Below are 24,047 nucleotides of genomic sequence, written 5' to 3' on the forward strand. Positions count from 1 at the left end.
GTGAAATATGCATTTAAAATGTACTGTACCAAGCATTTGAGGATATTTTGCTTGCTTACTGCGTGGTAACAGCATGACCTCCATTGTGCAAGATAACTGCAAATGCAGTTGCCACCTCGCAAAAACTGACACAGTGCTATGGTCTTTAACTGAGATATGCTAACTTACTCTAGCTAAACAAAATCTAGATTTTATCAAGCTTTAGGGGAGTGATGAGTAACTGGGAATGACTGTTAAAGTCATCTGTATAATTCAGGGAAAATTCTGACAAGGAAATCAACTTGGATGTGAGAGTTTGAGAAAAGAGGAACTCAAATAACAATTTGACAGATACCACTGAAAATCCTCAGACAATCCAGGGAGGATGACTACTTGCTAGCCATCTACTGGGATGAGATGGACTTGTTCAGAGAAGAAAGGAGTACTCAACCCTACGGTATTGAAAGACATTATAATGTTGTATTCAGTATGGATTGTGTGCTCTGTCTTTTAGCCCTAGGGGTTAGAGATCTCAGCTACAAATTACTTGAGTGGTGAGGGGAAAGCATAGCCCCCTAGAACATGGGTGGTCAGGAAATAGTCTTGTGTGCATGAATCGCATGCGGTGGCCATGAGGTCATGTTGGTAATATTTCAGGGAAAGACTTTTGTGAGGGGATTTTCATTATCGCCATAGCACAGCAGTTTCTCTTTCACCAGAAGCATGTATGTTATTTTCAGTCTGAAGACTTCTAAATGCTGCATCTTGACGTGCATTCACAATTACTTTGGCTTTTTTTTCTTACAGACCGTAGCTCTGAGAGTGGCTTCTGCCTACCTCAAATAGACAAATATTTTGTCTCAAAGTCAGTGTCTTGTATGTCAGTTCATCTAGGTTTTGTTGTGTAGACTTTCCATCTTTTTGAGAGAATATTACAGAATGTATTATCAAATAAAAAGCCATCATAAGCAGCAGTCTTGATTTGCTATGTTCCTCACACTGTTCCAGTCTGCAGAAATTTCAGCGCACAACATCAGGCGATACAATCTGATTAGTAATTGGTTTTGATCCTTCTACTATGGTCTTTTTAGCCACCAGAGATGACAAAGCATGAAGGAAGAGGTGTTCTTAAATTCTTTGCATTTCTTAGGATCTTTTAGCAGGAAGAGAGGGAACAATGTTTTTGTGGCTGAAGCATTTAGGTGTAGCTGGGCATGGTAGGATGTTTTGCAGTATGCTTCCACTTTTATGTGCTTTCCACTTCCACAAAACCAGTTGCAGTTTTCTAAAGGCACCTCTGGTTGTAACCTTCTCTTTTGTATAGTGGAAATGGAGGAAGGAGAACATTCTTTGGAGGGAAGTTCTGGCATGGTGAACAGCTTCAACAGGACATTTAAGCAGAACAGAATAGTGGTCTGGCCTGGAGAGAAAAAGAAGGGGAAATACCCCGTCTCTCCTGCTGTCCTCTACAAAATGAAAAAGTGGAAAAAAAAAAAGTAAATTATTAGTTTAATATTCACAATATTCCTTAGCAATAAAGCAAGATTCTGTCTTGATTCACTGAAACAGAGGTTTTTTTACAAAGTGTGTGCAGGATCAGTTTCACAGGGCCTCATACAAGTTAATGCTATGCTTGCAGGTACACAAATGCTGTAAGGAATGGGAAGTCTTCATTGTATGTGACAGAGATAGATAGCCAAGGTAGCTGCAAATACCAGAGAGGCTGTAGCCCTGTTATTGCCATGCTGTACTCAAGGTCGTTAGACCTGAACAGGAGCAATTATCCCAGGCAGAGCATTGGATTAATGGTTACGCTTCTTCTGGTGTCTTCATGAATAGAACTGCAAACTCTGCAAAAGTACACGTTGTGAACCAAAGAGAATGCATCACTCTGAGTAACACCTGCAGACCATGCACATTTTGTGGTCTTTGTCTTTTCTGGCATAGCTGATGCTCTCTCTGACTCCACCATGGGCTTTTACAGCTACCTTCCCCCTCCTCACTGGTTCAGGGTTCTCTTTTTTGTGCTTAGCCAGAATTAGCCTCTCTGCTCTTCCTACAAGAAGATGGGAAAATCCTGTTTAGTTTTGAGGTGAAGTATGATGAAAGCAGCAGGAGGTTTTTTTGCAGAGTTCTAGCTATTCCCTTGTTAATACAGTTTTTCAGAGAAGTAGGAACTCAATGAAAAGCTATCACAGGTAAAATGGGCAAAATTAAAATGTAAGATGTAAGAGAGCTTCACAAGGAGAAGACCATGAGTGTAATACCAATAAGAGATAAGAAAAAATACTTCAGGGTTTTTTTTTTAAATATTCAATTTCCTTTTCTGTTAATACTTTCAGAAACCTTTAGTTTGTCAAATGCCATATTAAAGGCGAGAGTACGTATCAGAATAGTCTGCAGAAGTCCAACATTTTCAATGTGTTCTGAGTCCTGATTTTGTCTTTTCATTTTCAGTCTAACAACTGCTAAAACTATGACTAAATATTTAAAATACTTCAAAAAAAATTATTCAGCCTACTCTTGCTGAATTGGAATGTATTTCCCTGAAGTCCTCTGAACAGTCCTTGCAGCTTGTGCTTTATTTGCTAATTTGTATTTCCTGCATCCTACTCAGATACTGAATAGTTTATTGTACATAACTTCTTCAGATGTTAAGTTTAGCTTAAGGTTTTTCTAATATACACAAAACCTTGAAGAGATTAGATATTACTTGGCAATGTGTATATATCTCTGTCAAGTTCTTCAGGGAACTGATTAATTTTGGAGACCATACCAGGCCAGTGCAAGCCTCATTGAAACATTCTAGGGTATCGGTGATAGTGTATGCCTTGCACGACATTGCTTCTATGCTAATTCCAGTCTCCTTAAAGAAATTGTGGACATTTAATTTTAATTTTTAGGAGCGTCTTCTACTTTCTTTACTGCCTGCTCACATTGCCATGGAAATGAAAGCAGAGATCATTCAGAGATTACAAGGTCCGAAGGCAGGCCAGCTGGAAAACACCAACAACTTCCACAATTTGTATGTCAAAAGGCACACCAATGTAAGGTATTGTACTGTAATAAAATGTATCAACAATATTCAGAAAAATTTTGAAAAGAATGTGTTAAGAGAACAATTAAGAAAATAATTTTTTTAATATATTTTTCAACAACTTAGTATTTATTATCTGTTAATTTGATCAAATGCTAACAGTTCTATGTTCCAGAACAGCAACAAAGGTGATAATACAAAGGAGTTGTTTAGAAAAAGCCTCGCATCAACAGGCTTTCATGTATACTAGTCAAAATTGTAATTCGAGTCAGTAATATTATTCTGAATTTGTAGTTGTCTTAACTGGAGAAATTGCTCAGGTTTTATATAATGTAAATAGAGGCAGCTGTATCACATGTTTATTTTACACAGTACCTGAACTAAAATATTCTGCTGACAAATCAAATTATTTATTAAATATAAATTTCTAGAAGTTAGAAAAATAATTTGCCATTTATTTCAAATATTCTTTTATCTTTACAAGTTGTTTTGCCTGTTTTTTTGATTGGACAAGTTAATTGGAATTACATTCTTAGAAATTTCCTTTTTAAAGCAAGTATCGCAGGACTTTTGATGAAGTTCATTTTCACTTGCAAGCACAAATAATTTTTCCTTAGCCTGATTCTATGAATCGGTCAAGTTTTCTTGGTGAATAGAAACACAGTCTATGGCTTGAATATCGTCGCAATCAAGCCTGAATTTAATAGTCTGACTATCAAGTGAACAAAGCGTATACCTACATATCACTGACAGGTAAATCTAGATGGAAAATGTCTACAATGATAAAAAGTTGTTAAACAATTTGTAATAATAAACATGTTTATTGAAATACTTGCCATTTTTATATTGCCAATTTGTGAGCGGGAAAAATATTTTTATTTTTTGAATACACTATGGCAACATAGGTATAGAATGCCTATAAATATCTACAAATATAGGTATACCTATAAACGTAATACCTGTGAAGGTAATACCTATAAAGGTAAATATAGGTATATATTAACTATAAGTGTAACACCTATAAAGGTAAATGTAGGTTTACCTATAGATGTAGTTATATTTATTGCTCTACATCTAGCAGTTGCTGTTTTGTTTACGGGCATACCACTGTGAAGTCCCGAATGCCTACTTCCCGGTTTTGCTCTTGATTGATAAATCTGAGTTCTGCAGAAGGAAACTGTGACCAAATTTCTGTTCATTTCTATTGTAGCATCTTGTATGCTGATATCGTGGGATTCACTCGCCTGGCCAGTGACTGCTCACCAGGGGAACTGGTGCACATGCTCAATGAGCTGTTTGGCAAGTTTGATCAGATTGCAAAGGTGGGTTTCTACTGGGTTGCTACTGTTAGTTTAAATAAGTCATCTCTAAAATATTTCTTCTTCTTGGGGACTCTTCTACCTTCAGGCAGCATTTCTGAGACTTTGGCAGGAAAATTAGACTTGAAATGTGTGAAGAAAAAAATCTGGCTCTGGTCTGAGTGCAACAGTGTGTTTCTGCCAGTGAGGCAATCTGTGAAACCCAAGATAGCTCTCTCTAGTAGGACTGATAGAGACAGCTCATGGAGCCTGATAAAGCTTGATGGCAGATAAACAGCTCGCTCTTTAAATAGATTTTTTACAATAACAAGGATTAAGAAACTCAAGATAAAAAACTGATACAGTCATTTTTCTGATCTCTGAAAAAGCATTTAAGAGACTGAAGGACAAGAGAGACAATATTGATTGAAGTAATTTTAATTACTGACTGCAGCCTCTTGATTACTCAAGAAAAGATTCACATACAATCAGAAGATTTTTCTTCTGTTTATTTGGGTGTCATTTTTATAAGAATTACATCAAACCATGCTGTGTTTGAAGGTGAAATCAGAAACACTAAAACAGATAAAAATTTTCTTTGTTTTTTATTAGTTCAAAAACTACTTTCCAGCATTGGGTAAAAAAAAAAAATCTTTATATTGCCTTAGAGTAAAAAAGATAGAAATAGGATTATGATTGGTAACTTCAGGAAACATTGCAAAGTACATCTTCAAAGATGTAAATATAGAAGGCTGGGTCTTTTGGTTTCATATTTGAAACAAAAAGACTTTATTTAGATTGAGTGCATGGTACTTTGGCTCAGTTCTTTAATCCAGGGTGTGAACAACACTGCAGATGTATGTTTTGCAGTGTACTTACTTCTTGGTTTTGCCCATTAAGGACCATAACAGATGGAGGAATCATCTGTACAAAACTCTCTGACAGCACTTCTCTTTTAGCAAGCCAAATCTCTCTCTACTGAAACCAGCTTAAGTAGAATGATTTTGTTAATCAAACAGTAAGAGTAACCCTTCATTTATGTAATTCAAGTTGAAAGTGACCAACTCACTTTACTTTTTCCTTCAGGAAAATGAATGTATGAGAATTAAAATCCTAGGCGACTGCTATTACTGTGTTTCTGGACTACCTATATCTCTTCAAAATCATGCCAAGAATTGTGTGAAAATGGGACTGGACATGTGTGAAGCCATTAAGTAAGTGCTGAGCTTTTTGTTAAATACACAATAAAAATTCTGTCTCTTTTCTATCTGTAGCTGTGCTGCTGGTTAAAACATTCAGACTTGCAGTAGTTGGTGCATTTCACTACAAGGTCCAGCGTGGTAATCTTGATCTCAGCCTCAGCAAAGAAATGTTCTAAGATGGTGGGTTGCACCAGGCTATCTCGTTACTATACGATGCAGGGCCTGGTTAAGGGCCTGGACCACTGATCATATGAGGAAAGGCTGGGAGAGCTGGGACTGTTCAACCTGGAGAAGAGAAAGCTGAGGAGGGGAAAATCTCATCAATGTATTTAAGTACCTGAAGGGGGAGTGCAGAGAATATGGAGCCAGGCACTTCGATGGTGTCCACTGACAAGACAAGAGATGATGGTCACAAACTGAAACGCAGGAGGTTCCCTCTGAACATCAGAAAACACTTTTTTCACTGTAAGGATAACTGAGCACTGGCACAGGTTGCCCAGGGAGGCTGTGGAGTTTCCAGCCTTGGAGATACTAAAAATCAATCTGGTATGGCCCTAAGCAACCTGCTCTAGCTGACTCTGTTTTGAGCAGGAGTTGTACTAGACGATCTTCAGATGTCCCTTCTGACCTCCACTGTTCTGTGATTACAAGATTATAAATATCCCAATAGACATCACTTAGGACTTGGAAGCTTTTTGCATAGTCCTGATGCTGCCACCCACCTGTTAGTCAAATAGCTCTGTGAAAGGTCAGAGCTCCTGGCTCTGAGTTTGGTATTCAGTAGTGGTCAGGAGCAGTTGCGCCTCCACAATTAAGATGTGTCAAGCCCTGAGCCTGTGGAGTGATACTGAGCATGTCTACCAAGGACATTTCTAATACCTTACAGATTCCTGGGCTGAGGCGCCTACTTCCCATGCTGTTAAATAAGCATTTAAATATGCCTGTCTTATGAGACCTCAGGTTTAGTTTCAACTTTTCTGTAATTAATTTTTTAGGTGAGGACTTTCACCTAAAAGAAGTCTTGTCAGTTAACACATTAAGGCACTACTGAGAATTCTGTGCTTTCGCAGAATTTTGGATTTGTGGGTTACTGTATTTGTCCTTTATTTCTTTCCCAGAATCATTGTGCTTGTTCTGTCTTTGAAACAGAAAACAGAACAGGTATGTGAGAATCCTAATGTGATTGCTTTTGAAATAGCAATTGTAACTTATTTCAAGTAACTCAGGTAATAACAGAAGGCTTGATATGATTGCAAAAGAGGAAAAAGAAATACAGTTGTATCTGATGGGTTAACACTTCTAATTCATCTGAGGATACAGCTACGGGCATACTGGAAGGCATCTTCTAGCTTATTACTGAAGACTAGACTGGCAACCGATTATAGGCAACTGTTGTAGCAGTTCTGAAAACGATGGGACTTCAAAGGAAAGGGCAGCTTTACTCCCCCTCATCTCTTCACCTGACTGCTATCTGAACTCTCAGTGCAGAGCAGAAATAACTCTGTTGTAAGCCACCTGCCCTCAATGAACTCTGCCACTGAAGCTGGACACATTCCAGTATGCGGGTACTTAAATCTAGTTTGGATGTCTGCATGTCAGGCTGAAGGATCTTAAACGTCTGCATATCATGCTGAAGGGTCTTAAACCTGCCCATTCAGAAACTTTGTAGTTTATTATAGTTTATTTGTTAAGCAAGGGTCTGATTCTGTTAGCTTATTTAGAAAACATTTTGCGAGGAAAGGACAATTAAAAACCCTTCCACCTCTTTTTTTTTTTTGAAACCACAGTCAGATAATTAATTGTTCATACCTGAAGTTCTTTTTAGCTTTTAGGAGTTAGAATACTGCAAATGTTTACTTATAGCAGTTATTGTTAGTGGCACAAATATCTTTTCTGTAGAAAAGCTGTTTCCTTTGACTAAAGTATAAAGTATATATTACTTTGACTAGTATATCTAGCTGAACTACACTTCACAAAAATATATGTCATGTGGAGGTCTGGATATTTGGTAGTCATCTGTGCAATTTGTTTTTTTAAACAATTGGACTTTGGTTTTAAAACTTGTTATGCTCTTTTGTAAATTTCAGTTCCAGTTTTGATGGTTTTGCACAAATCACATTTACCACTGTCCAGGTAGCAAAGTAAGAAATTACCTCATCCTAGTGAGGTATATGTGTGCTGTGCACCTCATCATTAAATGGAGAGTTATGTTCAACAGTGTTGTCTCAATGATTAACTGAACAGGCATACAAAAGTGATTCCTCTAATCCTTAAATACTACCCTCATATATGTGTAATTGTAGTCACGAGAGGGTTTCAGCTTTCGTCTTGTGATTCCATCCCAGGTAATTACTGTATGGTTAGGTTGATTAATGCAAATTTGGTTCTTTTCCTTTTAAGGTATTCATGGAAAAGTTGTAACATTTGTGGAAACTAGGATATTGATCTCCTTGCTTTAGGCATCTTTTGTAAAACTAACTTCAGTACTGGATTCAGGTTGCTGCATTTTCTAAAACGTTTTTTTCTTCATCCAGATATGGTTGTACCTTACATTGTGTCCAAATAAATCTTTTTTTTTTTTTTTAAATGGTGCTTGGAGTACTTCTCCTTGCCAAGCATTAAAATCTACAGATTTGGTTGTTTCCTCAGGTGCTTTCACTGGGTGCTTTCTCTTTTTCACTTAGATATACTAGAACATTATTATAATTAAACCAATTGCTTCTCTAGCATATTAGTAACTAAAGCTAACATCCCTTCAGTAGAGCAGTAGGTAAAAGAGTGTCTGTCCCTAAGTTCTGACTCCTTGCCCCTTGGTTGGCTTAAAAATGTTGTTGTTTTTCCCCCAGCCTTTCAGTGAAACTGAGAGCTTTCTGGTTTACATTTCAAAAGATCTGTGTGCTTTGTGATAAATGTGAGTTAAAAGCATTTGGACAGAGTTTGTGGTGAACCTGTTGGTTTTTTACTTAAGAGAAAAAAGTGTAGAAGGTTACAGGCTGGTGAAAAAACAATGCTAAGCTCAAGCCATAAATTGCACTTCACGAAGAACTAAAAGTACAATTTTACACATCACAATGTGATGCTTTGCTTGAGCTGAGAGAGCAATCTGTCAGTTCCTCACACTTCAGAACTTCCGAGTTTTCTTTGAAATAACTTTCTGTTCAAGCTGCTACCAAGTATGTTCTTTGTTAATGCTGGATGATAAGGTCCTCCTTGGTAAGAGCAGTCTTATAAGACTAGAAAATTATCTTTTAGTTGTATAGCACATTCTGATCTGACTTTATTACTGTATTCAGAATCCACAACGCTCCTGTAGACAGATGCATGATTATCACAGCCTGTTTACATCTCTGTAAGAAGTGAAGAACCTGTACCCCGTGTTTTCAAATGCTTTCAAATTATTATATCAAGTGTTACAGCCTGCAGGTGAATAAAAATTACTGATTATTAATCAGCTCCCTATTTTGTTGTGTGATTGCTGCATCTTTGTGTGGAAGCACCTACTGAAACATTTCTGTGGCCTGTAAAACTAGAAGTAGTAATACTCTTGCTGTTGGAAGTGTGTCACTCAGTATATGTTTGACTCACTCTAAAATATCTTTTTTGTCAGATATGAGTTTTTGTTATATTCAGTCACTGAGGTGCAAACTGACCCCTCAGTGCATAAGTTAATAAAATAAAGCAATTTATTTTTTAGATTAACAGTTCTGTGTAGAGTTTACCACCTGAATATGGTTTCAATTCCAGTTCTCTGCGAAGCAAAAAGGAGGAATACTACCGAATTGCCAGGTCATCTGTAGTTCAAAGCCTTACTCAGTCTTGTTTCCTAATGATGTGTAGCTCCATTTTGAGCAATTCAGCCTCACTATTCTACGGATTGTTTCCATTTAAACATGTTAGTAGTCCCATTGATTAATTGCTTTGCTTCTCTGCTCTATGTTGGAACAAATCCAGTGTTTCTTATAGTTTGCAGCCTGCCTGCCCAGGAGTGGGATACTCACTTTATTAAGCCATAGATGTCAGTGCTGCCTGTGATGTTGAGAGTTGGCCACCTTAACTGGGTGCTTTAAGGCTAGAGCTTATCTGATAAGTCACAAAATGTTTTTGTGTATGAATAGATATGCTGCAGCCCAAACTCCATCCCCTTGTCTGTCTCCTGACTTCCTAATTTACATATTTCTCAGCCACACATTCTCAAAGGCTGTCATTGATTTGGTAGCGTGAAATGAGTTCCATTTCAGAGGAAAGTGAAAGAAACTGTTGGATGAGCTGGTTGTACCAATTTGAAACCTGGTTGTTCTGGTTTTGGCTGGGATAAAGTTATCTTCTTCATAGTAGCTAGTATGGGGCTGTGTTTTGGATTTGTGCTGGAAACAGTGTTGATAACACAGGGATGTTTTGTTATTGCTGAGCAGTGCTTACACAGAGCCAAGGCCTTTTCTGCCTCTCACCCCACCCCACCAGCGAGCAGGCTGAGGGTGCACAAGAAGCTGGGAGAGGGCTCAGCCAGGACAGCTGACTCCAGCTGACCAAAGAGACATTCCCTACCATATGGTGTCATGCTCAGCATATAAAGCTGGGGGAAGAAGCAGGAAGGGGTGGAGGGATGTTTGGAGTTACGGCGTCTGGCTTCCCAAATAACCGTTACGCATGATGGAGCCCTGCTTCCCTGGAGACGGCTGAACACCTGCCTGCCCACGGGGAGTGATGAATGAATTCCTTGTTTTGCTTTGCTTGTGTGTGCAGCTTTTGCCGCTATCTTTATCTCACCCCCCAAGTTTTCTCACTTGTACTCTTCTGATTCGCTCCCCCATCCCACCAGGGTAGGGGAATAAGCGAGCGGCTGTGTGGTACCTAGTTGCCTGCTGGGGTTAAACGATGACAATACAATACAAAATAGGATAATTTTTTGTAGGTATGATTTCTTCCCTGCACATCTGATCCAAAAGAGAACTGCTTTTAAAGCTGTCAGTTTGCAGGGGTCTAAATGCTCAAGGCTCACTGAATGTGTTAAAGTGTGTAAGACAGAACTAGGTGAGTCTTAGATACATTAGTCCAGAATTACTAATGAATAAAGCTCAGGTAAACAGAGTAGATGCTTTCCTAATGACCTGAGCTCTTGCTGGTGTGGAGTAAAGTTGCTACAACTACCTGCAAGCTAACCATGCCTGTGAAAAACATAGAATCCTTACAGACTCAAATTCAGGCTGCAATAGGAAAAATCCAGTCTTGATGAGTATTTTGACTGCCCAGCTGCAATGGGCACGCAGGCTGTGGTGTGCTGAGGAAAGCCAGAGAGACTGTGGGAGCAGAAAATTAAATAATAGTGGAAAGTTTCAGATATACTTGTGTAGGTAAGGCAAGTGTCCTATGGGGATGTGATAGACTACGTTCTTACATGCATTCAGTGCCTGCATCGTCATCACAATTGTTCAGGGAGCACAGGAGAGAAGAAGTAGTAAACCCTAATTTGTTCCAGAGTAACACTTCTAATTTAAAGTCATCTGTGGTTTCTGTAATTTGTGAGACAAAAGAGACAATTCAGTTCTGGAACATATTCTACGTGCCCTCCTTAACTCCTGAGAGCTTATTATAAAGCAGACTTTATGGCTTACTCTGCAGAGTATGGCAGGGCAGCCTTTTGACAAGCACTCCTAGAGGATAAATGTTCCTCTTCCACTTTGCCCAGTTTTGTAAAACACTTTTTTTTCCCCAAAGTGTTAAGCTTGTGTCATATTCCTTGTGCAGAGCAAAGTGGTGTTTGTCATTTGCTGACTGCTTACAAAGATCATTTACAAGCAGTTCGTTTTCAAGTGTGTCAGCTATACAAGAGCAGTGTAAAATGGCAAAGTGAAAAGAGATACCAATAAGCACTTTGATAGAGACTGAAGGAATTAAAAAACTTCTCTTCTCTTTAATAACTTCAAAACACAGTTTAATAAAATATTTTCCGTCATGCCTCTGTTATTTTAATTTCCCAGAAAAAGAACACTTGATAACTACTGCTTAAATGTAGGTTTTACTGTATCAAATTAAGACTGTTACGTTCTGTGTTCCCTTTCAAAAAAAAGAAGAGAAATAGGCCAGTTCTGTAATTCAGAAGGTACAGAGCTGATGATTCTCATCACTGAGACTGAAGATGTTGCTAGAACTATGAACCTGACTCATATACAGAAGCCATTTGGGGTTTTTATTCTATAGTAGTTCCTTCCATGAACACCCTGAATTCCTCCAAGATACATGTATGTACATGTTCCTTATTACTGATTAGGTTTTGGTCCACATAAGTTGAGGGCTTAAATACATGAATCCAGTTAAGTTACGATCTTACCGTTTCTAAGAACTGTATAAGCCTGCAGACATCTGATTTAATTTTGTAACTCTTTACATATGTAGTTAGGTACCCATATGACGTATGTCTGAAAATGTTCTGGTGGTTTGACTTTAGTCACCTACCTGTGATTTGAGAAGAGCTTCTTCCGGAAAGAATGCCTGTCTTACATGTAGGGCTCCTCTGAGATTTGGGTTGGGGTGAACCGATACGTCAACTCTGTCTAAAGTCACTGGAAAGGTCAAAGGTTTAGATGTGGTCTGGACAGTGAGGGTGGCCTCTCATTCTTTGTATAATGATCTAGTGGGTACAGCGTTCACCAAGCATGTGGAAGGCTGTTGAGCCTATCTTCTCCACAGCCTGAATGGCACTGAGCCCATATACCCAAAAAGTGTATGAGCCACCAGCCTGTAGAATATGCTGAGGTGCTGTGTTTTTCATCCTTCCTCTCAGATATGACAGATATAAGAAGGTCTCTAACCTAGATATTAGGGTTTTCAGATAGTAGGGCGCATAACAGTAGTTATGAACTCCAAAAGCTGCCTGTAGAACGAGAGACCGAACATTTCTACTATTTAGTTCAGCCCTCCCAAATAATTTCAGATGAGTATTAAAGAAGGGACTTCAAACATGGACTTGAGAATTAATATTTACTACAAATAGTTGCAAATATAGATAATAGGAAAGGTAATAAATAAAAATAATCCTAGCATAAAAAGAATGGAGGCAATGCTAAAAAGAAATGAATGTTATCACTGTTGAAACTGCTAATTTGACTGTAAATTCAAAGAAAGAAAAGGTCCTATTATGTGTATTGACACAGGTTTTCTTCTCAACTACAGGAAAGTGAGAGACGCAACTGGAGTTGACATTAATATGCGTGTAGGAGTGCACTCGGGGAATGTGCTTTGCGGCGTTATTGGGCTGCAGAAGTGGCAGTACGATGTGTGGTCTCATGATGTTACTCTGGCAAATCACATGGAAGCTGGAGGAGTCCCAGGGTAAGAGGTTTCTCTCTTAACCGTTGGACACATGGACTTTTGTATCATGGACAAATGCATAGGTACCATGTCTTCAGCCATGAGCCTTCACGGAGAAGCCTGAACTAATTCTTAGTGCTGTCTTTAGGGGAAAAAAAAAGGGCACTCGGTATTTCCTGTGATTCAAGGAGTACTTTTTTGTGGATGGAAATCTTTAGATTTATGCCCATTAGAACATCTAAAAATGAGATCAGAGGGACTGTAACTGAAGTGAGCATGTAAAAAGTATATCCAAAAGCTAGTAAAAAAGGTTGATCAGGTTCAAATTATGCTTTTGATTGGTATTTGTGATTCTGTCATTGTTTTAAAATATAATTTCAGCCGTGTTCACATCACCTCAGTCACCTTGGCACATTTGAATGGAGCTTACAAAGTGGAAGATGGGGATGGAGATGTGAGGGACCCATATCTGAAAGAGCATAATGTTAAGACTTACTTTGTAATCAATCCTAAGGTTAGTAGTACTTTTATTTTGTGGCCAGTCATAGTTGTTTTTGAGCAGGACCACTAATCTCTTTATTGAATAATTCACTACCATAAGATATTGATCAGAGCTATTACTGATGCCTACAAATACCTGATGTTTGCATTGCAAATCTTTCCTGCTCTTCAGAAATAAGTCTCTGATATTTCCCCGCAATATAATTAAGAATTGCAGATTCTTAGCATCTCTCCATCTTTAAGTTCCTAGGCATGCAGATATGTGGTACCAGATGATGCATTACTGCTTCAAAAGGTAATGAACACCAAGGCTGATATCACCTTTTATTCTCTGTCAACCAGGGAGAGAAGCGAAGCCCTCAGCACCACATTAGACCTCGACATACTCTTGATGGAGCCAAAATGAGAGCTTCTGTCCGCATGACCCGGTACCTGGAATCTTGGGGAGCCGCCAAGCCATTTGCACACTTGCACCACAGGGACAGCATGACCACTGAAAACGGCAAGATTAGCACAACAGTAGGGGCCTACTTATGTCATTTCATACAATTTAACAATATTTGAAAGGAAAAAGGTGGTCACTGCTAAATTCCTGGTTATTTCTGATAGAAAAAGATACACACTTTTGTACAGGGCATAAACCCAGTGAAGCTGATGGGAGCTTTTCCATTGGCATATGAGCTTTGGATTAGACCCTAAGGAGCCATGTCTTGCTGTAAGTGTATCTCTGAATTATAAGGAGTCCAACGTACCTAGTAAAATACACAATTTGACCCTCTGAGCTTGAGCCCCAGTCACAGCATGCAGAGTGGCTGCTGCTCACCTTGTGGAAAGACATTTTGTACATAAAGCCAGAGTGCAACAACTTTGGGAAGGAACACTTTTGATACAGAGACGTTCCCTGAGATATGTTGGCTGTTTAGTCACATTCTCCATTTGGAACATGGCCAAACCTGGAGCAAAGGCTGTGAAGTTAGCATATCCCTTTGGTACCTGGAGTGGACTTTATTAGAAGAGTTCTCTGGGAACCAAATCTGTGCTCACTGTAACATTTACCTCTTGAAGGTGCACTAACCAGCTATGGCTGATGGCCTGAGTTTCACAGCTCTGTAATGCAATGTTGCGTCTCTTACAGTGAACAGAAGATTTCTTTTTAATTTTGCTAACACTATTTTACTGCTGTCAGTAAGACGCTGTCAGTCCACAGCTTGTACATTGCATTATCTTACACTGTTAAAAAGTGCAAACATAAATGTGAGTTCTAACTCTTTTTAGCATTGGTATTCGGTTTTGTTCCTGTTACATATGAGAACATGGGCATGGGATTGAGCCACCTAACCCATCTTGTTCAATAAATACAGTGTATCAGAATGTGGATTGTGACGTTTTCATTACAGAAAGTACCCAGCCATCACTATTAATCACGAAATAAATGTGTCTGTGATGGCTGCTGTTGCTTTTCAATACAAAACAATGACCATTGCCTATATTTGGCCACTCAAGTCTGTTTTTTTCAAAAACACTTAGCATTGTTTTTTGCTGAAGCTGGCAGGAGTTTGGGCTACATGAAAACAGTAGTGACTTTGAAGCAGTGACTTCCTAGCAAAGCAAAACATTCTTGGATTCAGACTGTTGTATTATAATGAGACATCAGTTTGTCTCCAGCTCAATCCATCTTCACTCTTGGCTGGATTTTTCTTTTAGACAGTTTTAATCTAATGCTGAAAGTATCTGTATTGGAAAATTTTCTCCTTACTAGACCCTGTTTTCAACACTATTTTTAAAGCAACTTGATGTTGTCAAACTCTATTATAGTTCATAGGTATTTTCTTATGTTTTTTAGGATGTTCCCATGGGGCAATATCATTTTCAGCGTTGCAGAGAAAGGTAAACTAATTTTAAAAAAATAACTTATTTTTATAAAGTCCATATAAATACATATACATTCATATGCATTTGTATGTATATAAGGCATGCTTTCAAATATTGAGGGTCATTTTGCACCCAAACTAGTTTTTCAGCTGATAAATCTTACCTGGAGAAGGGCTATGGAAATGTATTTGGCAGACATGTTACTTATGAATTGCGAATACACTTCCTGCTAACAAATAATATTATTCTGAATTAGTATAACTGTGTCGATGGGCTACTATTCGTTTCTCCTAACAACCCAATTACTCTGTCAATGGGGAGAAAATGATAAGCAGGAAAATTGAGAGGAGGCACAGAGGGATAAGAAAAGGGAAGATGGAAGGGTCTGTTAATAATTTGTGTTACAACAGCTAATAATCCATACTAAAAGAGACACTTTATACATGTTGTTAATTGCATTGTATTTGCATATGTTTTATTATTTCAAAGTCTGTAGTATGTTTGCAGTAGTAGACATTCAAAAGGTATCTTGTGGTCTTCCTGTAGTGCTCCTGCTCCACAAAATGCTTGCAACATCACAATAGCTTTAAGTTTTCATTCTCCTGCTTGGTGTTTTAATGACTAGGGCAAGATGGTGAGAAATGGAAACAGGGTTGAACTGTTCACTTCCTTAAAATAGACAACATTTCTAAATCAAGAAAAGAATGACATTGGTTTAAAAAACAAGTTTAGCACTTTCATAAACTTAGAATGGTTAATTTTTATTTTAATGATAACACTTCAGATAATGTTTTTCTTGCAAAATTGTAAATAACAACACAAATACCATAAAATCATTTGAAAGAACCCTTTAAAAATTTGTATTTTTATTGTCTTTGATAATGCAAACAAGTAATTTTGTCTGTTCCTTCCCCATCTTTCTGCTTGGTAAATGTCTCCTCAACAAGTCACAGGTTACTGGAGAGCTATGCAATTACCTAAAATATTGCTAAATTCCGTAAGATGAGCAAGTTTTGACTGAATATGCATGGTATGAATAAAAGCAGTCTCTGATTTTAAAACTGAGCATTTACATTTGGACAGTATGTTGAAAGGACTTCTATCAGCCTTATGGTAAAAAGAAAGATCATTGGACTGTGGTATTTGCAAATAATGCAATTCTTTAAGATTCTGATATGTTCTTGCTTTTGTGTTTCTAAATTCCACTCCAAAATAGATCCAAAAGGTACAAATGTTACAATGTGTCTTGAAACCATATTATGGAAGGAGTTTTCTAGAAACCATTACTGCAGTCTAATGTCCATAGTGAGGCATATAGCTAGGATTCTAGATAAGCTAGTTAGTCATTCCCACAGGAGAGAGCTGAAAGATAATAACCACTTTGAAAATCAGTATTTTATTAGAATATGAAGATGTGGGTTTTGAAGCCTGACTGTAGGCTTCTGTTTGTGGCAGTCTTAGCTCTTATCTAGTTACATGATAGTATTCTGTTGTTAGGGATCTGCCAAGAGGATTAAGTGTGATTAGATAGTGTCTCCTCGTCTGTCTAGTTACTTCTCCTAGGCAGATTGTTTCATATATGAAAAACAAGTTGTAAACACTTTCTTACCTAAATTCTGTAGCACTGAATAGGCATGAAATCAGCTGGGTTGTTTAAAATTACTGTAAGTAAGTGCACTAATATAATTTCTCTATGAATTTGAATCCTGCAACAGCCTATCACTTTTGGGGAAATAACCCAAAAACTTGATGTTGAAGAAATTCCGTATTACCTTTCACGGGGTTCAATTTCTAGGTTAAAAAAATTTTGGTAAGCAAAGAGTCAAATTTCAGAACTGACTGTTGACTTCTTACAAAACACTGTCATTAAGTTAACATTGGATTTAAGTTTTCAAGAGGCAGAAACATAATCTGTCAGTATTTGAAATACTCCATTTTTAAGGAGACCGCAACTGCTGACTGATGATGTTTGCAGTAACATGTTAGCAAAGACAAACCCATTCTGATAATCCTCTTTTGGGTTCATGCTGAGTCCAGTGAAAAGAAAAGATCCTTTTTTTCATTGCAGTTGTGTTATAAGTTATAAATAGAGAAATATGACGTATGTTTGAAACTAATTTCAGACTTGGTGCTCAGTTTTCTTATTAAAAATAACACAGTATTTCCAAGAAAAGAAGAGTTAGCAGGCTTTCGGTAGAGAATACTTATAATGCTTCAGTGCACTAGAAAATTATTGCTCATCATACAATTCTGACAAGAATTTTTAGAAATAACTACAAGAAACAGGAATGTTTTATGAATTTGAGCATATTCCCATTCTTTTTCATGGATTCATAACACTGTGGAAGACTTTCCTTCAAACAAAATTTCTTGAACTTGTGTTTGGTTTTTATGTGCTCCCTAATAGTTAAACTCTAGATTATTTTTTTTTGGCCTGTGTGTGTCAGACTCTGTAGCTTATGCTTTTGTTAGCATTATGTTTTTGTAGCTTATGTTTTTGTTAAGAGCTTATTATGTGGCTCAGTGTGCCTGAAGCCTATAGCTACTATTGCAGCATAAATGTTAAAAAAAGTGTTATTAACCTCACACTTTTATGCCAGCTATCACCTCATTGTTTAAAGTTAATGTTTATTAACAGTATAATGATTTTCCAAAGCAACTTCCCACATTTTTAATTTCAGAACAAAATCACAGAAAAGAAGATTTGAGGAGGAATTGAATGAGAGGATGATCCAGGCCATTGATGGAATCAATGCTCAAAAGTATGTTTTTATCCTTTGCTGTGTCCTTCCTTCAACTTTGACATAAGTCTGCAACAGAGGGTAGTGTTTACTATTTCTTGCTCCCACATGCACACAGAAGTCTGAAAACAGTAAAGGTGTCGCTAGTACTGACATAGGAAGCTCTGCACATTGTGAAGGTAGGCTGTACAGTAACTTTTTCTACTGTATGGGATAAGACAGTGCCTGTGAATCATGGTGTGACAGAGGTTTTGTCTTGTTTTGATCTTCATGGCAAAGGGATTTTTGCTCTGTAACTGTTTGTATCTGTACACTCATAGCTGTTACTCTATAGAATTATCTCATCTGAGAGTAGAGAAATAAGACACAAGAAATAGCTGGCTTGGGAATCAGAGTGATGTGAAAATTGATGCTTCACAATTGTCACAGAAACATCTCCTCAGAATTAGGAACTTTCCCTAAAATCATAGTTTAATATCTCTTTGTTTCAACTGGTTGGTTGATTTCTTAGAGAAGACTAAGCTTGATGGCATATTGAAATTGTTGGGGGAGGCAACGTGGCATGTATTTTCTCTGTGCCCTAGGAAGAGCTGGAGGCGGTATTGATGTTCTCCATTTGCTGGTGAATAGATAAGACTAAGAGAAAAATCAATACCAGTCCAAAATAAGTGTTCAGGTTTCTTATATTTATCTGATGAAATAAGATGTGGACAATAATTGTGATGAATTACATGGTTTTCCCCCCTACTTCTGTTACTCAGAATCTTAATCAGCTGGATATCACACCTAATTATTAAATGCTCATATGTCACATTTGGTTTTTTTAATCTGATAGTCTATGAAAAGGTACTTGGCTTTAGGAAAATATTTTTCAGTTATTATTTTTATAGAAAAGAATGTTGATAGTTATAGGTCATATAGCAAACATGTGAAAGTGGGTAGGTCATGTGATAGGCAGAGCCTTTTCATTATACTAGACTTGCCTAAAACAGCTATATAAATTTTGGCAGTTTTTATGTGTCTTCAGGTACACTTGCTCTGATAAGTAAGTGGAGTGTGAAAACGATGGCTTGATGTCAAAAGTAAAGCATCTGTGTAAATGCATTAAAATAAAGTGTTGGTATGATCATATTGTATGCTGTTTTATCTCACAGAATCCCTGTCTTACCTGACTAGTGCATAAAATTCAGAGAAACTTGGGGATGAGAAAGATGTCTGTGTGATAAAAAAAAATTCTGAAAAAGTTTATTTTTAAATAAATAAGTGCATTTTATGAATTACATAGGGAATTGCAGAACGATAAGGAATGATCTTATATATCAGAGAGGCTGAATGCCGCCTTCCAAAACTAGATTCTCTACCTATCCCTGTATTGATTTGATGAATGAGTCGCTTAAACAATGTCATTCAATTGGGTGCCTGAGAATAAGTTGCCAAAAGTGCCAATTCTCCAAATGGCAGGTTAACTCAATAGTATTTTACCTATGTGAATGCTAAGCACTCAGAAAAATTAGATTAAAATTTTCCTACATTTAGTACACAAAAGTAATCATGTTTTTGTTTTCTTGATAATTGTGTGGGGCTTTTTATGCCTCAATTTTTCGTCTGTAAAATGAAAGTAACACTATCAGATAATCTAATGAAGTGGTTGTAAAGCTAAATATTTTGCTTTTGTGAATCAAGAAGCAAACTTTTTATGAAAATCTATGAGAAAATTGGTATTTCTAAGACTTTTTAAGTGTAAAGTTTGGATTGTATAGTGAATAGGTCTATGACTGAATGAAGAAAATTAAAAAAAAGTTACTGTACATAAAATGTGGTATTAAAATCACCATTCTTTTAACCTTTTTCATTAGAAAATTGCATGAAAGTAATTCAAAGGCAACCATTCACTGTACAGAGCCATTGTTTCTTCCACCCTGAGCTGTCAGCATGGTCTGGCTTTTTCATCCACATCATGGTTCTTTGCCATGTGTCATTCTGTGAAAAAAGTGACTGATTGTAAGCAAATGGTCATAATATGTGGGTCTTTGGGCATTACATGCCCAGGTGTTTAACCACCAGTAACTGGAAGATAAGGGGATGTAGAGTCTGGATCTTCTTAGGCCAAGACATAGCTGTAGTCCAAATGAATCACTGTGTTTATAGTGCAGTACATATTGAAATGGTACCTGCGGTTTTTAAAGCAATGTAGCTTTTTTCTCTGGGCTCCCTCTCTCATTGCTCTCCTGCTGGTTCACAAGCCAGCTTAGCTATCTTTCCACAAAACTGCCAAGCACCACATGCACACCCTGTCAGTAACTTGCGGCACTGGGGTTCAGTTCCTTCTTTTGGAATGCAAATGAAACTGTGGCATCTAAAAAGCAGCCCGCTGGCCTTACAGCATGATTCAGGGCAGTGGATTTAGTTGGCAACACTCCTTGCGAAGTTGTGTGAGGGAAGTTACGACCTGTTGATTCATTATCGTTCTGTCAGAGCACTACATTGAAAGATATGCAAGTACAGATTTAAAAGAGCGAGTGAGGAGCAAGAGCTGCTGTCTCTCAGCTGAGAGCCTTAGCCATTAGGGTGGAACATCATACTTTCTCCACGTTTTCTTTCCCTGTACCTTGAACAAAGTATTCCTGGCTGCAGAGTGCCCACCCTGCAGAGGAGGAGGATGAGTACCCTTGGCTGTGCCCCCCTGAACCTTGGTGGTTGGGGGACTTCGGTAGGACATATGGTGGATGGACAGCAACTTGCTACCTAAATATATACCTACAGAGGGAGCTAAACTAAAGTTTGCTCTTTGTTAAGTTAGAGAGACACACTCTCTTTCCTCTCCAGTCATGGTGGCTTCTATGTTCTGTGCATAATTCCTTGCTGTACATTGTCAATCAGTACAAGCCCTGTCAAACCACATGCCTCTGTGGATACAGGCAGAATTCAGCTGTCTGTTTGTGTTGTTCCTTGAACAGCAAAAGAATTTAAATGGAAATTCGGTACCTAGCTTGCCAGGAGGCATATTCCTATGTACTTGCAGACACTTTGGTAACTTTTAGGCTCACCCAGGAGTCAGGCTGTAGACAGAATTTTTCATCCCTTACCTCTGTGCCAAAGGTGTGTGAGGGTGTGCTCCCTCTTCTGTACTTACTCTCCACTTCCATTTGTCTGTGTTACACCATTTCCCTCATCTCAGACCTCTTGGCACCTGCTACCTAAAACCAGTACAGTTTTTTTCTGGCTTAAAAGTAGAACTAAAAGCTCCTGAAAATGTGAGCTCATAATGTGGAGTATGAGGCAGCATTTGCTCTAAATGGCACTCCTGACTTCACATGCAGTCAAGTGTGTACAGACCAAATTAGGCCTTTGGGAGTAGATCTGCAGACAGAACTTTCTAGCAGTTTGGTAACGGTAATTAAATCAATCTGCCTGTTAGATACCATAAGGAAAAAAAGGGAAATAGCTAGCAATTTGGAGAAGAGGATTACTCCTTGTTCAGTTTTTATAACTAAATGGGAAAAGACCTGCACTTAATTTTCACAGTTTACCAAAAATGTTTCACAATGTTTTCTCCAGTAGATTACAGCTGAGCTCAAATAAAATCATGCTATATGTACAGCAGCCGACCGTATCTGTTTCTTCTCAGAATCCTAGCTGTGATCAGACGTAGATGTGAGCCATTGCAGAGCAAATTTGGAAATAGCTTTTGACTAAAGCATACCTAGAACTGAATATGTTTTCAGCCCCTTTTTTATAATGAAACTGATTGCACAGGAGCAGGGACAGTCTTCCAGGCAAGGAAACAAATATTTTAGATTTCACAAATCAAAGCTAACAGCTTACACTCCTGTTCTCACAGGACCTTAATTTAGGATATATTCCACCATGGTTCATTGCTGCTACTTATTTGCATTGCAGCCTGTCAGTTGAGACATTCTCTTTTATTTAGAAGACCTTAGCTACACTACTAGCTTAGAGCCTAATTCAAAGTTACTGCAGGAAAGGTTGCAAAAAAATCTCAAGCCCTGTTATTATTGTTCAAGGTCAGATATTGCATGTACACAGAAGTAGTCTGCTTAAATAATTTTTCAAATTTTTCTAGTCTCCTTGAGGTACAAGCAACCTAACCCTCTTGAAATTTAAATATTCAGTTTCTTTTCAAGTGTCCATTAAAATAAATGTAGACTTTCATATTAGAACATTTTATTTTGTAGAAATTATGTCAAGCTTTTGTCAAGATTCATTTATTTTAAAATAGATTTGTCATTTCAATGCAAATACTTATTCTATTTTGTATTTCTCATCTTTAAGCAGGGAAGAAGTTTTTATAATCAGTAAAAAGATCAAAATCTATGTCTAGAGTACAGGGTCATGGTCAAGAGACTAATACAGCTCAAAGACAAAATCACTCCACCTCTTTTAATAATGTTGTTTTACATTTTTGTTCAGAATAGGAATTTTTAAGGTGTAATTTACCTGCTACTCTTGCATGTAACACTGCACCTCTTAAAGGTACTTTGCGAAGGACTGTTTTTATCTCAGGTTCTCTTCTGTGCACTGGGTATACTACATTATTTTGGACATGAGTGGAATATCAGTGTCAGACTTCCATCATATAAATCTCTCCCATGATGGTCCTTAAGAATGATCCATGGAAAAAATGGTTCATCTGAGCTTTTGTTTCATGTGTACATAAGCAATAAAAGTCAAAACGGAGAGGGGATTTGCAGTTTCTGCTTTTACTGACTGTGCAATTCACCGTATACATGGCAATACACAAGAACTTGCTTTATTCAAAGTGATTTTCTTACTTTACTGCATTTCAGTAATATAAAAAGACAGGACTACTATATTCTTATATCAATTAATAACGTTCCTTTTCTCTTCTAGGCAGTGGCTTAAATCTGAAGATATTCAAAGAATATCACTTCTTTTCTATAATAAGACTCTGGAAAAAGAAGTAAGTTTTTTTCACTGCAAATTAACAGCCGATTCTTTCTTTGCCTCACCCTAAATGAGGCTGGTATCCCTTGCTTTTGTAACACAGACCCATGGCCACAGCACCTCTCCTCCAAGGTGTTCAAACCTTGCAATAATATTTTATCTCGTTTACAGAAGAAATTACATGAATGTGATATCTGAGACCACTTTCCTGTTTGTAGGGCTCTGCACTTCACTTGAATTTCTTGAAAAGTTAATGGTCTTGCAGAATTGCGAGGAGGTTTGATAGTCCAAATTTGCTGTAACTGGAGCAAAGAATTCCTAAGTTCCATCACCTACATCTGCAAAAGACATTTATCAAACTCCACTGTTTTTGATTTTTTTTTCTTTTGCCATGTTTCAGAGACTCTTCCTGTAGTAATGATAGTCTTGTAATGATATCAATTGCTCATTTTTTTTTTCCATATGCACTTGGTTCTCACAGTCATTTCAGGGAAACAATACTATAAATGGTTTTTAATAAAAATGCCTAGCTGTCATGGATGCAACACACTAAATGTTTTTCTGACTAATATGTGTGATAAAACACATTTTGAGACATGTATGTTCAGATGGAGTAAATGATACTGTTTCTAGTCCTTGGAGTAATGATCAGAATGAAAGATTCCTCCCTTTTAGGTGACTGTCACGACCACTAGCCTCAAAAGTCAGGCCTTTTCTTTGTTTTATGGGCTTGTATAGCTTGAGTGTGTTTCTACACACTGACACAGCTTCAGCAGGAATACTGGAAATTTGCCTCTTTGTGCTTTCTCATAAGCATAGGGTAGCTGTAGCAGAACAGCTATACTGTCCTTCAGGGAAGTAAGTGGTAGGTTTGACCACAACTGGCTGTATAAATGAGTGAACCTGATGAGAATGGGGTAGAGGAGGTATTACCATACTATGTTCACACTATACAGCATAGGTGCAAGCATCCTCTGGGTTCCATGTGGTGGTCAAATACATGTTTAATTATTTTTGTACATATCTTTCAGTTAAAAGCATCTGAAATAATGTTCAGATTCTTTCACTCAGCAGAATAGTGTTCTTATGGCCAGCTGCCAAAGGCACGTGCTGTATGCCCTTGGCAATGCATTAGGGTGAAAAAAGTTTCAAGACCTGTTGAGACTGTTTAGAGTATGGCATA

At 37.7% G+C, this 24,047-nt stretch overlaps 1 protein-coding gene across 1 annotated transcript in view; it reads left to right on the forward strand.

Moving 5' to 3' along the window:
• ADCY2 (adenylate cyclase 2) overlaps positions 1-24,047 on the forward strand; it is a gene marked incomplete at its 3' end in the record, with an annotated part of 224,900 nt that overhangs the window by 140,276 nt on the left and 60,577 nt on the right. Inside the window, exons 5-13 of the mRNA XM_081996352.1 lie at positions 2,883-3,031; positions 4,227-4,338; positions 5,401-5,528; positions 12,687-12,845; positions 13,206-13,338; positions 13,668-13,844; positions 15,169-15,212; positions 17,879-17,959; positions 22,811-22,880. Of these exons, the coding sequence (XP_081852478.1) occupies positions 2,883-3,031; positions 4,227-4,338; positions 5,401-5,528; positions 12,687-12,845; positions 13,206-13,338; positions 13,668-13,844; positions 15,169-15,212; positions 17,879-17,959; positions 22,811-22,880 (1,053 nt within the window). The remainder of the gene's footprint in view (positions 1-2,882; positions 3,032-4,226; positions 4,339-5,400; positions 5,529-12,686; positions 12,846-13,205; positions 13,339-13,667; positions 13,845-15,168; positions 15,213-17,878; positions 17,960-22,810; positions 22,881-24,047) is intronic.

This window comes from Phaethon aethereus (genome assembly GCF_964289735.1).
Source record: "Phaethon aethereus genome assembly, chromosome: 2".
NCBI classification, from domain to species: domain Eukaryota; kingdom Metazoa; phylum Chordata; class Aves; order Phaethontiformes; family Phaethontidae; genus Phaethon; species Phaethon aethereus.